General features: G+C 38.9%; 1 protein-coding gene across 1 annotated transcript; it reads right to left on the bottom strand.

The window, feature by feature from the left end:
- Positions 1 to 859: 859 nt before the first annotated feature.
- On the bottom strand, positions 860 to 15,131 carry LOC139209378 (solute carrier family 26 member 6-like). The gene is made up of 18 exons (XM_070839055.1): positions 14,836 to 15,131; positions 14,585 to 14,724; positions 13,672 to 13,782; positions 13,216 to 13,364; positions 12,370 to 12,534; positions 11,252 to 11,404; positions 10,440 to 10,522; positions 9,643 to 9,790; positions 8,489 to 8,602; positions 8,235 to 8,312; positions 7,712 to 7,807; positions 7,417 to 7,523; positions 6,757 to 6,826; positions 3,802 to 3,891; positions 3,070 to 3,222; positions 2,488 to 2,542; positions 1,955 to 2,079; positions 860 to 968 (listed from the first exon to the last, which is right to left on the bottom strand). The coding sequence occupies exons 1-18, from the start codon at positions 14,979 to 14,981 to the stop codon at positions 939 to 941; spliced, it is 2,013 nt and encodes a 670-aa protein (XP_070695156.1). The 5' UTR covers positions 14,982 to 15,131; the 3' UTR covers positions 860 to 938.

Below are 15,131 nucleotides of genomic sequence, written 5' to 3'. Positions count from 1 at the left end.
TCAGATACAGCAAAATATTTGTGTTACACACAACAATTAACTATTATATCCATCCTTTAATTTGATATTTACATTTACATTGATGGTTTCTTGATATATGCATCTTTTCAACATTTCTGGTATGAATGCCACAGAAACATTTATGGCAATGAAACACATTAAAAAAGATACAGGGAAATCAGATGGTGTATTTAAAACACATTCGAACTTGACAGTTTGACCTATTTCAGTCAGCAAATTCTAGACAAAGACAGGTCAGTTCTTGCAAAACAGTGGACACTGGATGATTCTTCACAACACATCCTGACATGTAGTTTCTCCCTCTTTAACAAACTAATCAAAACCATCAAAGATGTCTAATCAGATGTAAATGTTTTTATTAGTTGTCCTACATATAAAAACTTTTAATTTGTTATGTTTTCATTCTAAATAAAGTTAGGAATAAAGATAATCTCATTTATCTATGCCATAAATCAATGGAATAAATCTCTCCAAAATCACCTCCCATCTTCAGTATGTAGCTATAGGAGAATAGGCGTACTTTTGTTGTGCTATGTTGTTGTGCCACTGTAGGAAGCTGTCAGTGTGGAGACTGTGCAGTCAGTGTTTCAGATTTAAAGGTAGTTTGTGTACAACACAGATTTAGCTGCAGTACTGTGGCTGACAAATTCATTTGGAATAATTTGTCTCTTTTCCTACCATCAGAGCCTAATGGATAAGATTCCGGCTTCAAGTCTACCTCGTGACAAAGAGGTCAGTAATGGTTGGAAACACTTGTCTGTACATGTGTAAGTATGTAGATATTGTGAATGGTGTTACTTCTTTCCTAAAAAAAAATCCTTCTACCAGCTTATATCCAAAGCTGTCCCCTGTTTTTACTACGAGATGACCTAACTGTCTTGTAATTCACATTTAAAAGCAGCAGTCGCATTGTAGGTTCAACATTCATTTGCATCTGGGCCGATTTCCTGAGAACAGATAAAAGAAATTGTGCAAACATTAAAATATCTCTAAATGCAATTTTACACTTCATATTCAATGAGATGTCATGTAAAAGTATAGAATCAGTACCCCTCTTATTTTGCATTGCACATTTATAGCATTGTAAATTTAAAATAAAGGATAAAAGTCGATGCAGTGGACCCGAAGATAGGGTATATATCTTATCGCCTTACTCCATTTTTCTCCTTTGTTAAAACCAGATCCCTATGTTACCCACAATACAATTCAACTGCTGACACTTAAGTTGATTGTGTTATGCTAGTGGTGGCTTATAAGGCCTCAAGCCATGAGCCCATAGATTGTATATAAAAAGTGGACACAACCACCAAGATGGCACCAATTGATCTTTTGACTGCAAGTTTTCCATTTTGGCGTTCATTCTGCAAAACCTACCTTTGACTGGTTATGGTTAGGCATGACTCATTTCTGAGTATTAAGTCTCAAAGTACCCCCTACGCCCTAAAGCATACACTGCTTTATTGTCTAATTTATTGAGACCATAAACTCCTTGGGAAAGTCTTTACTGAGGTAATAAATCATATGAGAAATGGGGTAATTTTCTCAGACTTCCATGCACCAGTGAAGTCACCTTCTACTGGCCATTAGAAAGAATGCAGGTTTAAGGCACTTATTCATTGGCACACTTATACACTTAGCCTTAAGCAGAGATGAGCAACGTGGTACAATGGACTGATGAGCTCACTTCTTTGTAACTTCAAACTTGTCAACCAACACACACTCACACAGCTCCCTCTGGAACCACAAAATACTTTATATAACTGTATTCACATATGCAGTAGTACTAACCAAGACTTGTAAATAGACTTTGATGTAAAAATACTTTGATGTTTAAAACCAGTGGAACTCTCTTTATAATGTGCCTGCAGACACCATGGAAAGTTACAGCTAAAAAAAACTCAAGTCAATGTAAGTAAAGCAAGTCAATGCATACCTCCAGAAGTCTGGGCATGGTGCTGAGGCAGTGCTGGACAGCATGATGGACCGATGGGAAGAGACAGGAGTAAGGCAGGCTGTCTGGTATACAACCCTGAGTCTTGAGTTTAGATAAAACTCCCTCTGTTGACACATAGAGGGCATTAGGATGATACACTTTATGTTTTGATTTTAAAGTTTCAAGCGTTAATTTGATGTATGCTGCACGGTAAACAATTCTATAATGCGCTGAGCTATTAGAATATTTGGGCACAGTCAACCTGTCTGATTGCATGTGTTGGTGTGATCTTAAGTACAAAAATATGACCCAGGTTGGATAAACAGCTGCATGAAGTTTACAGAGGGAAAACTATTTCAAACAGAACTAAGGTTTGGGAGGGGTGGTGGGACACTGACCTGTGGAAACAATAGCAGCCCAACATTAAAGGAACACTGTGTGTGTGTGTGTGTGTGTGTGTGTGTGAGAGAGAGATATGCAGAAGGAGAGGAGTCACTCTATATAGAAAAGTGAGCATGAAATATGTGGCTGACCTGAGCATGCTGCCAGAAACACACTGACACCCTGGATTTCCAAGTCTTCTACAACCTGGTGAATAGCACACACACACACACACACACACACCCACACACCCACACACATACTTTGTGAGGCCAATGAATTAATTCATCATTAAGGTCAAAGAGGAGGAAGAGATAGCAGAGTCAAATCTGCACAACTGGTGATTCATTCATTATTCAAAAACTTCAAAAAAAGGTGTGTGTGTGCAATCATAACAGGGTGTGTATCATATTTATATTATCTCATGTGCAATTACTGATCATCTACTCTAGTCTTAAATAAAAATTTCTTGTAAAAGTCTTTGATCAGCAGAAATGAGCCAACCAAAGCAATTATAATGAGTGGAAAGAAGTGCAGAATTGGCAGATTTGGATCTGGCCTAGGAAAGCTGATATCCATTCAAACCAACCTACACTGCTTCTCACATCTTAATAGATCAAAAACATTTTCTTTGCTACCTTCTAGTGTCAAATAAATAATTTCTTAGTTGGATTTAATGATTTTAATGTAGACAAAATGAAACTGAAGTTTTCCAGTCAGTTTGCTTTCCTCACCTTGCAAAGGCCTGTCATAGCTTCAGAGTCCATGAAATTGACCGAGCTGAGATCCAGAACCAAGCAATGAGGGGCTGAGGACGAGGACAAGGAGGAGGAAGGGGTAACTGTGTAGACTTCCGCTGGGATTTCCTTCTGTCCCCGACTCACTGTCTGGATGGGGTGAGGAAAAATTACAGGGGGAAAATTAGTTTATAACTTTTCAGTTGCTGTGTAACACATGGTGTATTGGGGAACATGCTTGTGCAATTTTTCTATTCCAGCCAGAGGAATCAAAGCAAACAGGGACATACACACATGTCAGCTGCATACACGCACCTTGTATATTGCCTAGCACAGGCGCTGGCTCTGAATCTAGTAAAATATTGTCATACTGTCATATTGATGGACTTCATGTAGTGGGGATGCACCATATATGTGAAGAAGATAGACCATGGAACTGAAACTCAACTGGATTCATTTATTCTCCTAATTACATTTAAAAACCCATCTCTCAATCTTGAACTCTTTCACTGAAAATCGTTTCTTATTTTGCTGTTGCTAAAAAGTCACTCTGCTGTGACTTTTTTCCCTCCATCTTCCCAGTTATATTAATCTCACCCTGGGTGTTTTCTGAGAGTTCAGATGTAGTTTTAAGGTTCAAGTTAGAATTAGGTCTGGGTTAGGGTTAGGGTCCTCACAAGTATAGAAATACAACACTGTGTGTGTGTGCTTGTGTGTGTGTGTTTGTACCTGTCTGATCTCTGTGAAAAGTAGTTCAGAGTTGGCAAAGTAAATTGGACTGGAACAGGAGAGTGTCGTCACCCCAGGAATTTGCTTTGCCTGTTAACAAAACAGAGACACGTAACATATTTAATATCCTACAGTACCAACAGTATGTAACTTGGCACAACAGTGACACTCTGGACAGAAGGTCAGAATTTGCAACAGCAGTCTAGTGCACTTCGGTGCATCAGACCTAAAGCAAATGTGTCTTTCCCTTTGCTTGCAGATCACCTAAGAAACACAGTTATGCTTGTTTCTATAATTTCTGTTCATTATAAACAAAATGAGATGAAAATGTGCTGTCTTGCAGGGACACTCTCTTTTTGTTTGTGATTGTATTTCTTTGTCTTGGCTTGAACCTAGAGGCCTATAATTGTTTTTCACATTTTAATTTCACAACTGATTTACAATTTCGCATAAAGAGAAGAGGAGATTTAAAAATATCTAATGTAAGAAACAATACAGTAATTAGCCCTTTATGCCGAACTTTCTCTGACAAATGTACTCTTTCTATCTTTACAGGATAGGTTCATGATTTTTCAAGTCTTACAATGATACCCATATGCCCATATGAACACTGAAAAAAAATGTCCTTCCTCATGTTCATACTGACCATAAAGAAAACCTCTGCTAACATGTTTCCAACATGAGTAAAGGAGAGTAACATACACTGTCCTCATTCTGCGTTAAAATGTATTATATGGTTTATCTGAAGTCAATGTGAAGCTGAGTTGGTTTTTAGATAAAGTCTTTTTTGAATGAAATTTCTACCATGTGTAATCCTGGACTGTGTTTCCTTGGCAGTCTGCAGTGGAGGGATTTGTACTAAAAAGACAGTAACTAAGATAACTATGTTTTTCTTTTAATTATACCCCCACAGCTACTGTTTAACCCACTTAATATTAACTGAATAGACAGTGATTATGCTACTTAATTGGCACAATCTCCAAAAGTTCGTACTGAATTAAAACACAAAAATGCACAATAAACCAGTTTGTTAAAAGTCCATTTCTGATCTTCTACAGAGAAAGCCACTGCACACACCATCATTAATGCATGATAGACACTTGATAAAGTACACAGAGGGGAGTTGTGCAGCAGCCCCCAGTGTAACAGACTGAGGAGAGAATCAAAAGGAGGAAACAGAGAGCGAGAAGTTGACAGGAATTCACTGATGCTCAGAGCCCAAACAGATTGCCTTTGGTGACAGTTTGGTGTTTTGATGTGCGACAGATGGTGGTTTCCAGCCAGGGATTTATTTCTAGTGTGTTTTGGCTGCATGACAGTTGTACTGTTCAGAGTGGTTGATTAAGTTAAGACTGACCTTCACTGGAGAAATTGGTCAGATAGTTTACACTTTGAGAACAACGTCAATTCAAAATCATTTCCTGTTTTTATATAAACTTCATGATTAACTTTTATTTTGTCATGTCTTTCCACCATGTTAAAAACTGAGTTTTATTCAGACTGATACTGATTCTCTTTAAATGCTTGCTGTGTTCATTTTCATTTTCATTTGCACTTCAGATGCCGTGATCCAGTTGATATCGAGATGTGTTTCATGTGCGGATACAAGACAGGCTGTGGAGAATTTTAGATATGTTAGTCCACGGCCTGTAGTTAGCAACGATCATGAGGGGTCATGTGAGGTCAGTATGTTTCATCTCTACCAGTCAGTAAGAGTTAGGCCTCGGCATAATACAGGTGAATAATGGCCTGCTGCACAGTTATGAACCATTACATTATTCAGTTCACACAGTGAAACATCATGTTGGTGTTAAATTACACAGACTGACTTTGGTCTTTCAACTTTTCCCTGCATTCATTTTGTTGATGTCTAAAGTGTTTGTCCCTAATCGTCCTATTATAACTTACCTTATTAATATATTACAGAAGTTGTTGTATCATAGTTATATATTAGCACAATGGTATAGTTTATAGTTTAAGTATAAAGAGGCTTAAAGGAATAAAATGTTCCCAAGCAAGTTCTGTGAGATCTCATTTACAGCTGCATGTGTCTGACTTTAGGTGACACAGAACAAGCTTGTTAAAAAGTTTTTGTGACTCAGCTAGAGAGAGAAAAAAAACCAGTAAAAATTCTTAGTGAAGTGGTGATTAAAAACAGAACCGACAGACAGATCCTAACAAAGGTGTGTGTGATGTATGAAGTACAATAAATGACAGATGGATACAAATAGAGAGTTGGATGTTTTGGATTTGTGACAAAGCTGCATTCCTGTTTCGTGTGTATGTGTGTGTGTGTGTGTGTGTGTGTGTGTGTGTGTGTGTGTGTGTGTGTGTGTGTGTGTGTGTTTCATTTAACATTAGAGACCCAGCTCATGTCATGTGACTGTATTGTGTATACTTGGCGCTGTGCTTTGTCAGTCCAGTCTGATGAAGATCAGTGGTGCTCGTAACATCACTTCAGCACAATAATAAGTGAACAGTGGACATTTTTTATCTTCATGATTTGTTTAAAGAATTTCTCCCCTAACAAAGATGTTGTGGCTAAAATAGAAGTATTTTAGGACGTGCATGACTCAGTTAACAGGTCTCTGACACTCCAGTCAGATCAGCTCTATCTACTTTGTCTGTGAATAACTTTTTTTTTATGGTTGTTACATATAATCTAAGCTCTTGTGGTCTCTTGTGGCTCTAACACTATGTTCCTCACCCAAGCCAGTCAAAAGAAATGTCAAGCTGATGAACACAGAACAGGGACGGCACAGCACATGGAGATAGAAACATGATGACGATACAGTGGGTTCGTTAAAAGCGCTGTTTGGTTGGATTGTGTTTTGTGTAATATCCTGATTACTGTAAGCCTTAAGTTTACTCAACCTAGCTTGAGCAATATAAAACATTAATCAAAGAGTTTGAGTTTTCTGTAAAATTGTTGCGAGACCTGTGAGACAAGTTTACCTCGGTGTAGAGTCCCACATCCTTATAACAGTCTGTACCAGGAATACGACCCAAAACAACACTGGAGGAGCTGAAAGACGAGGACAAGATGAAAGACAGGGGAGAGACAGAGGGGAATATTAATGAGAGTGCAAGTCTACCTGGGAGACAAGTGAGAGGAGGGAAGGAAATACAACACTTTTAAGATGCATGAAAAATATGATAAAATGAGTCAAAGAATAAATGAGTGAAGAGAAAACAAATCCACACATTATTATAGTTGATATATATAACACTGTTTTATCTTTGCACTAATAAAGATTCATATTAAAAAGAGAAAACAGCAACAATGCTCTTACTCCTATATTACTCTGATAATTTCTTATCAAATAAAAATACAGTATGTTCATAACTGGAGTAATAATAATTAAAGATCCCATATGCGGTTTGGCCTTGATTTTAAAAATGGGACATCTCACTTACATATTATGCAACTGCAGGACAGGTGCACATTTCCAAATTAAAAATCAGATTAGTGTGTAACGGGTGGATAAAATCAGATTAGTGTGTGACGGGTGGATAACTGAACAGTAGATGTGGATTTGTTTAATGTCAGAGCTGATGGTTCATCTGTTTGCACTGGACAGAAAACCATGGCCTTCACAAATTATATTTACTGACTGTTGTGTCCTGTAGATGAGCGTGAGCAGAGAGAAGACGACAGCCACGGCCAAACCCAGGTCCAGGTTAAAAATCAGGGTTGAAATCAAAGAGGCTACCCACACTAGCTGAAGGAAAGGAGGGAGGAGAGAGGACCAGAGGGGGCTCATAAGCTTATAACTTATATAGCTTATATCACAAGCTTATAAGCTTGAACAACAATAAGACGTGCTCAAATATGACTATTGCCCAAAGAAAAGATTTTCATGATGTATGGTGTGTGTGTGTATGTCCTGTATGTGTGTGTGTAGCCCACCAGGTCTAATCTGTCAGACTTCCAGAGCACACACACATCTTTGATCTGAGCCAGTATCCCCTGCAGGTTCACCACGATGATCACGGCCAACACTGCCTGGAACACACAGCAAGGCATTATTGGATGCGGGCTAAGACACATGAATCATCCTGACAGAGAGTCTGGTCCAGATGGAGCATGACTTGACATATCTTAAAACATCTTCACCGACATGCTCTATTTTTCAAAATGGTGGTTTATGAAAAGCTAGTGAACTGTCAACACAAACTTTTAGGACATGTGCTCCTGATACGAAAGCTCTGGCACGACAACCACAAATCCTCTGTAGGAAGTTATGTTCTCTCTGTTGTGCATGATTTGACCTCTTAGTGGCCCAGTTATGGTACTGGCTCTCACTGCATGGTTTGTAGATATATGAGCATCTCGATCATTGTTAACCAAGTCCTTTACAAATCAACAACACAATAAACTTGTCTTAAAAATATAAGAAAACTGTAAAAATGTTATCGCACATGTATTCTACCTTTGGCAGCTGCTCAAAGAGGTGACCAATCTTCAACAAGATGGTGAGAATCATCAGAGCTGATACCAAACCTGCCATCTAAGAAAAGATAAGAGAGGGACAATAAGTAAATTAGGAAAATATCCTTTAAAAGATGTATATATTAAACTCCATAAACAGTTTAGACATTATTTGATGATGCTTGCTTATATAGAATTTACCATGTAGCAGAGAAAAATTGGGTTTGGGTTTTTTTGTCTTTTGGAGTTGAATACCTGTGATTTGACACCAATACTGTCCTGGACCATACTACGAGAGAAGGAGCAGCTGACAGCGAAGCACTGGAACATTCCTCCTATGGTGTTACACAAACCCAGAGCCAGCAGGTCCTGAAGCAGAGACAGACAACAGTAGTTTGAAAAGTGCTCACTGAGGCTGCAGCACAGCTCAGGGATACTGCTGGTGAGTGTTTTCTGGGAGCATGACTGGCCTGGTAGACTGGTTATGATTTTATCCAGCAAATAAAATAATAGTATAACCTTGGAACAATACCACTCCAGGGTTTGAAACTGTTGGTTTGAAACTGAAAAGTTTACAGATTCAAGGTGATGGTACTGAGTGTGGAGTTTATTAAGATTAAATCAGGGATTTGTTACAGATCTGCAGCCGGTAATCATTAAAACAAAATAAATAAAATACTAAAGCATGAATGTACATCGTTCTGTATTTCTAATATACAGAGGATCATTTTTGGGATTTTTAGCAACCAAGGACTTACTTTCTTTTCACTAAAAGTCAGTTTGTTGAAGTAAGCATTACTCTTTTCACTTTATGGATATCTCACTAGTCCTGCACAATGTGCAGCGTGTTCATCTCAACAGATGTTCTCTTTGTTTGTCCTTCACTCGGACAAACTGACTGACAGAGCTATCCCTGCAGCTGCTTTCACAGTGAGGAAAAAGTCATCCTGCCTTATCATTATTTTGGAACTGAAGGAGCGTAAATACTTTATTTTGTGGTTTCTGTTAACCTTTGGAACCAATATGAACTACAATAGCACAGTAACAGTAGCTGTTTGTTGACACAGTGAACTCATAGTTGAATAAGACATGAATGAGCCACCCATAGCAACATCTGCAAAATCCAGTAATGGTTATGGTGTTTTGCCATTATGGCTCCTATAGCCTGAAACATCTTCGGGCTCAAATTTCTTTTTGTTTGTAAGGAAATCTAAACTCAATTTAAACCAGTTTCTATTCTCCACACTCTGAATCCACAGTCATGTGATTACAAACTTTTGTTTGCTGTCTTGTAGTTTGTCCTTCATTTGAATTACCATACATGCTTATTGCTTATGCACCTGCACATATTTTGCAGACCCTGCAGCGAAAGATCAATCTCAGCTGAGTTAAAATTCCTGTAAATGTACCTGACTGGGGTCCACTCTGTAGCCGTGTTTGTGGGCGAACACTGAGCCCATCGCTGAGTGGAAACTGAAGCCAACCAGAGCTACAGACAGAGCTGGAATGAGCAGCTCCCTGGCCTGAGAGAGAGAGGGAACGACAGGGGAAGACAGGCTAGAGAAGAGGAGGAGGAGGAGGAGGAGGAGGAGGAAGGAAAGAGATAACAGCTTGATCAACTGAATGACTAATTTATTATTCAAAGAAAAGAAACAGAATATACAGTAATATAAAGAATTATGACCAACACTTAAAGCTGAATCACCCCATGATTTACTTATCGCACACACTGCATTCTCTTAAAGCTATCAAGGAAAACACAATAAAGCTAACTGGCTCATTTTCTATTGACGAGAGCACAAGTATGAAAAATTGGAGGTTAGAAGGAGGTTAGAGTGTCAGAAAGATGAAGAGAAAAGAGTCAGAGAGCATTAAGGCTTGGACAAAGTAAAAGTAAAGTAAAATAAAATAAAATTTTCTTTGCATAATACATTGTTTCTCATTTCAACAAACAGTGATTTGTTAAAGGCTTGAAACTGAATTATTTCTTTAAAAGCAGTGTCATGTGACAATGGTTACAAAAAACATTTGCCTGTAGGTTCATCACTAAAAGAAAACTGTCTAAAAATCCACATTGAAAAATCCACATTCCTCAACAATGTAAAAACCAACACATAAGTATTAGGAATTCTGAAATTATTATTTTTTTAAATACAAAAAATATTGTATGACAAGGAAAAACAGCCAGTGACACAGTTCTACTGACCCACTGGGTATATGTCCCACCACCTGGACTCTGTGCTGTCCAGCCAGATCCATCTGCACTGACAGGATGGTGCCCAGGACAATCTGTCGGAGAAAAATAATGGATGTGACATTTTCTGCACAGAATGTCCAGTTTGGAAAACAACGATATACAGTACTCTAAATCTAAATGTCAGATCAATCAGTCTTTTCAAACATGGAAGAACACAAACATACTTTATCATAATCAGATGTTGTCCGTCCTCTGAGGTAGCTAGCTTTTCAGATCCATGACCATGACCTGCTAATTTTACATAATGTATATATATATATATCCAGATATTGTGTTGTGTACTGAGCTCACTGTTTATGTTTTGCCCTGCAACTGCCGTTGCCTCTGTTTTTCACTTTGTTTTTCTATTATCTGGCATCTTTGCACCAAAATCTTGCCATGTTATTACAGATTGAGGACTATAATCAAACATAACAAATAACAACACATAACAAAGTTTTGTTCGTTTTTGCAGTGACTTCTGGACAATTGTGTCTACATTCTGAGGTTTTAGTCTCACTATACATTAACTGAAAACTAAAAAGAGAAAACACCATCAGAAGACAGAATGATGGTTCATCAGTGACCAGGTGCAAAATTTTATTGTATGTGAAGACTTGTGGTTTGAGAGAAAAAAACAGATTTTTATGTAATTATGAGTCATTCATCAGTTCATCACTGTGGCATCTGTCCATCTGGGTGCATCTCATGGGCATGAGTCTACTGAGCATGTGTGTGTGTGTGTGTGTGTGTGTGTGTGTGTGTGTGTGTGTGCAGTATACCAGTATAAGTTCCCACGGTATGATGACAGGCAGCTTGTTCTTAAAGCGCTCATTCAGCATCTTGCCTCCGATGAGTATCGCCATGGAAACCACAGAGACTGACAGAGCTCCTGGTACAGCACCGGTCACTCCATGCAAAACGTCCTTTAAAGCCTGGAAGAGGACACCCACAAGTCGAGAATCAAAACACTTTGTATGTTCTTTTAAAAACAAAAATATAGTAACAGGTAACTTAAATCTCAACTGTATAATTGAAAAAAATGACCAATACTGTATGTGTACTAATTTCTCTACTTGCTATCATCCACTGGTGCCCTGCAATCCCCTTCCTGTCAGTCATGTCAGAAACATCCTCAATGAAGGAAGATCTTTACCCTGGAGGTGTGATTTGCAGGTGTGAACTGCTCCAGTGCATATTAGACGATATGGTCCAGTGAAGGTGGAATAAAACCACCGTCTGCACACAGCCGATAAGCAACTGTGACACTTTCCAAACTCAGCCTACACCATGAAATCCTGTCCACGTAGAGGTGATAGGGTGCATCCTTGGAGTAGTTCAATGCCAACCTTGAATTTGCCATGTGCAGCACCAAGCTATTGCTCACCCACAGCAGCAGTCAGAAAGAGATTGGTAAGACAAAACTTTGCCAAGATAATAAAATTCTTCTGGTTTTAACAGGTTAAAGTGAGGTATGGAGACGCTCTTAGGGTCTGCCAGGGGACTGAGAGCACTGAGGCCAAAACTCCAACAACTTTAAAGACTAACACTGCAGTTCAGACTCCTTCACCCCAAAAATGTAACACACTACCTTTTAGCTTTCACTGTTAAGGTCTACAATACTTAAATCTGCTTCTTAGTGTACTTTGATCCACCAGTTCAAGGAACCACTGAAAATAATGTATGATTAATGCAATTTATATCTATGGATTTTCTGTTCTTCATACAATCACAGAGAGAGTTTCTAAGAGAGGACTTCAGCTCTGCTTTTTTCCGCCACAGAGGTCTGTGGCGGAAAAAAAAGTTTACTGACGTGAATGAGTGCGTGTGTGTGTGTGTGTGTGTGTGTGTGTGTGTGTGTGTGTGTGTGTGTGGGTACAACCACAGTGTTTCCACGGACCCAGACTGAAGCCAGCAGTCCAGTGTGTCTCTGTGAAGGTATTCCAGTCATCAGTGGCAGCTGCAGGATGATCACATGCAGACCTGCTGCTGTGGTGTAGCCTCTAATTACAGGCTTCGACAGCCAGCGACACACACCGCCTCCATGCAACAGGTACAGCAGGAGCTGAGGGATCACACACACATATGAACACACACAGCTTTAGTTTATATATATATATATATATATATATGTATATATATATACAGACAGAGTGACCTCTGTCTCTCTATTTGATTATTGTGAGGAAAAGATATGTGCAAAATGCTGCCTCTTTGCCTCTGAGAGACTTGCACCAAACATAACAACCGATGTTGGTCACTGAAAAATCTTCTGCTGAGAATATCTGGACTGAACATTTTTGCCCAGGTCCCCAGAGAGGATTTAAATTCTCATTGGTGTGGGAACCCAGTGAGGGATCTTGTTATTGTCACTGGTGACGCCTACAGGTTGGAAGCAGAATCTGCATGGAGCAGGTATATTTTCATTAACAAAACAAATAACAATATGAACTCAGGGGTGCAAATTACATTATCAAATCCTTTTTTAACCCTCAAATACTTTTTTGTTCAGTGAACAGCAGGTTGTCAGGTTGCGTAAATTCCACAATGGATGAATTTACTAAAACAAATGTGATACTTTAGTGGATGTCTGAAATTCTCTTTTCCATTGTTTGTCTCCATGATGGGGCCAGAGGTCAGAGGTCAGTATCAGCTGCACAGCGGTGAGTGTGAACCTACACACACTGTTTGTTCATGCACTGTCAAATGTGTGTGCGTGCATGTGTGGGTGCATGTGTGTGTCTACCTGTATGAGGCCACAGAGGAAGGTCAGTTGAACAGCCACATTCACTTTGGCTGCTTCCACATCAATCTGACTCTTTTCAACACCGTTGCTAAGCAACTCCACGTTGGCTGTCACAGACCCAATCATGATGGCCAGGACGGCAAAAGTACCTGTTACATATAAACACATGCAACAACCTTTCACAGAACTTCTTAACTCACTGCAGTAAATTTAAGAATATCAAGTGGGTTTACATAATTAATTTTGTTTGTTTGTAATTCGTAATATAGTCACTTTTTTACAGTAACAGTTTAATCAGATTATTGTAAAACTGCTTTGAGATTTTTATACAACTAGAATTCTTATTTTCGTAATATATATATTTTTTGCTCCAGTGATAACTATTTTCAGAGCAAGTCCCTGAAATTGTATTAGACTGTACAAGGTCCTTCCTGAAAAAAAAGGGTTGACAGTCACCGATGGAGAGGTGTCTGGAGGTGCCAAAGATGACATAGATGATCAGAGGATAGAGAGAAGTGTAGAGACCAAACACCGGGGGAACTCCCACCAACATAGCATTGGCCATCCCTGGGAATGAAGGAAGAATGAATGAATAGCTAATGCATGTTAGTAACAGGAAAGGAAACCCTGTATCATTAAAACCTCACTGTAGAGAAATGTGTTTCATTTAGTTTCAGGGCAGTGGCTATGCATGAGAAAAGGATTTTTTTAGGGGACTTCATCTCAGACACTGCCAACGTGGAAAAAGGAGGAGAGGAATACAAAGTAGGCTACAACATGCTTAGGGTAATAAAACTAGGCAATTGTTCATTTTTTAAATGCATGATGTTAACTTAGAGGTTTGCAAATTGTTAAAGCACCACCCTTAACCACTTGATAGTTCCTTCCTTTGGTGCATATATTCATATTCATTCAGAACACTTTCACATATGACTACACCCACATCATAGTGGTTATGATCCTGGAAAAGTCCCATTATTTTGCTCTGGATGTTCTTTAATTAGAATAATAACAATAGAAAATATATATTCACAGATGTTTATCACATTCTGTGTGATATGATAAGAAGCTTCCAGGTTCAAATCTACTGGCTGGCTGGTTTGCCTTGAAGCTATAAAATACTGCAAAGTATTTTGCAAATGTTTGATCATTTTTATGGTAATTATATGTACATTTGTTGATGTCTTGGAAATCCTAATCCTAATCTCAAAGAAATATCAAAATAAAAATGCAGGTTTTATAGACCACTTTACGTGGAGCACTGGTAAAAAGAGTTTATGTGTAACATCTACTGAAAAGTGTCTTATTGTGGCAGCTTGTAGTTGTTTAAAAGCTATTATGGGATTGTTGTCTGTTTGTGCATCCTCACCCTGTGGCAGCTGAATGATCCCGACACTTACTCCTGACACCAGGTCTCCAACGGCGTTTTCTCTGATGGAGTAGCGGGGCAGCCATGATAGGACAGGAAAAAGGCCCAGCAGGAAGCTCTTTAACCTGGGACCAGAACACCTGGAGAAACACAGACACAGGGTTTAAAGTCATAGAGTTTCAGATGAAGGGCTTTAATCATCCCTAAAAACTGGCTGAGGGCCCAAAAATTAAACCCATCTTTTGACTCACCAACATTGTGCTTTCACTCTCTCCAAAAAAGACAGAGACTTCTTTTCTACCCGTTCTCCAAGGACATCCAGCTGTGCTTCATCCAGGACAACAGCGAGATAAGGCTGCCTGTAGTGAGGACGGCCATTTGGCTCAATGCTGTCCATCTGAAATCAGTGTCAAAGATTACTGGCAGTGCAGTCAAGTTAACTTTGTTCTTGTTTCAGTATAGGCTGTGTGTTTAATGTGTCTCATGAACTTTTCTCAATGTGTGTATTAAATTACATGACAAAGACAAAGAAGAGCAGTAGGCTAGC

Source organism: Pempheris klunzingeri, chromosome 11, assembly GCF_042242105.1.
Source record: "Pempheris klunzingeri isolate RE-2024b chromosome 11, fPemKlu1.hap1, whole genome shotgun sequence".
Taxonomy (NCBI): domain Eukaryota; kingdom Metazoa; phylum Chordata; class Actinopteri; order Acropomatiformes; family Pempheridae; genus Pempheris; species Pempheris klunzingeri.
Note: the sequence above shows the minus strand (reverse complement) of the source record. Positions and strands in the feature narration are given on the sequence as shown.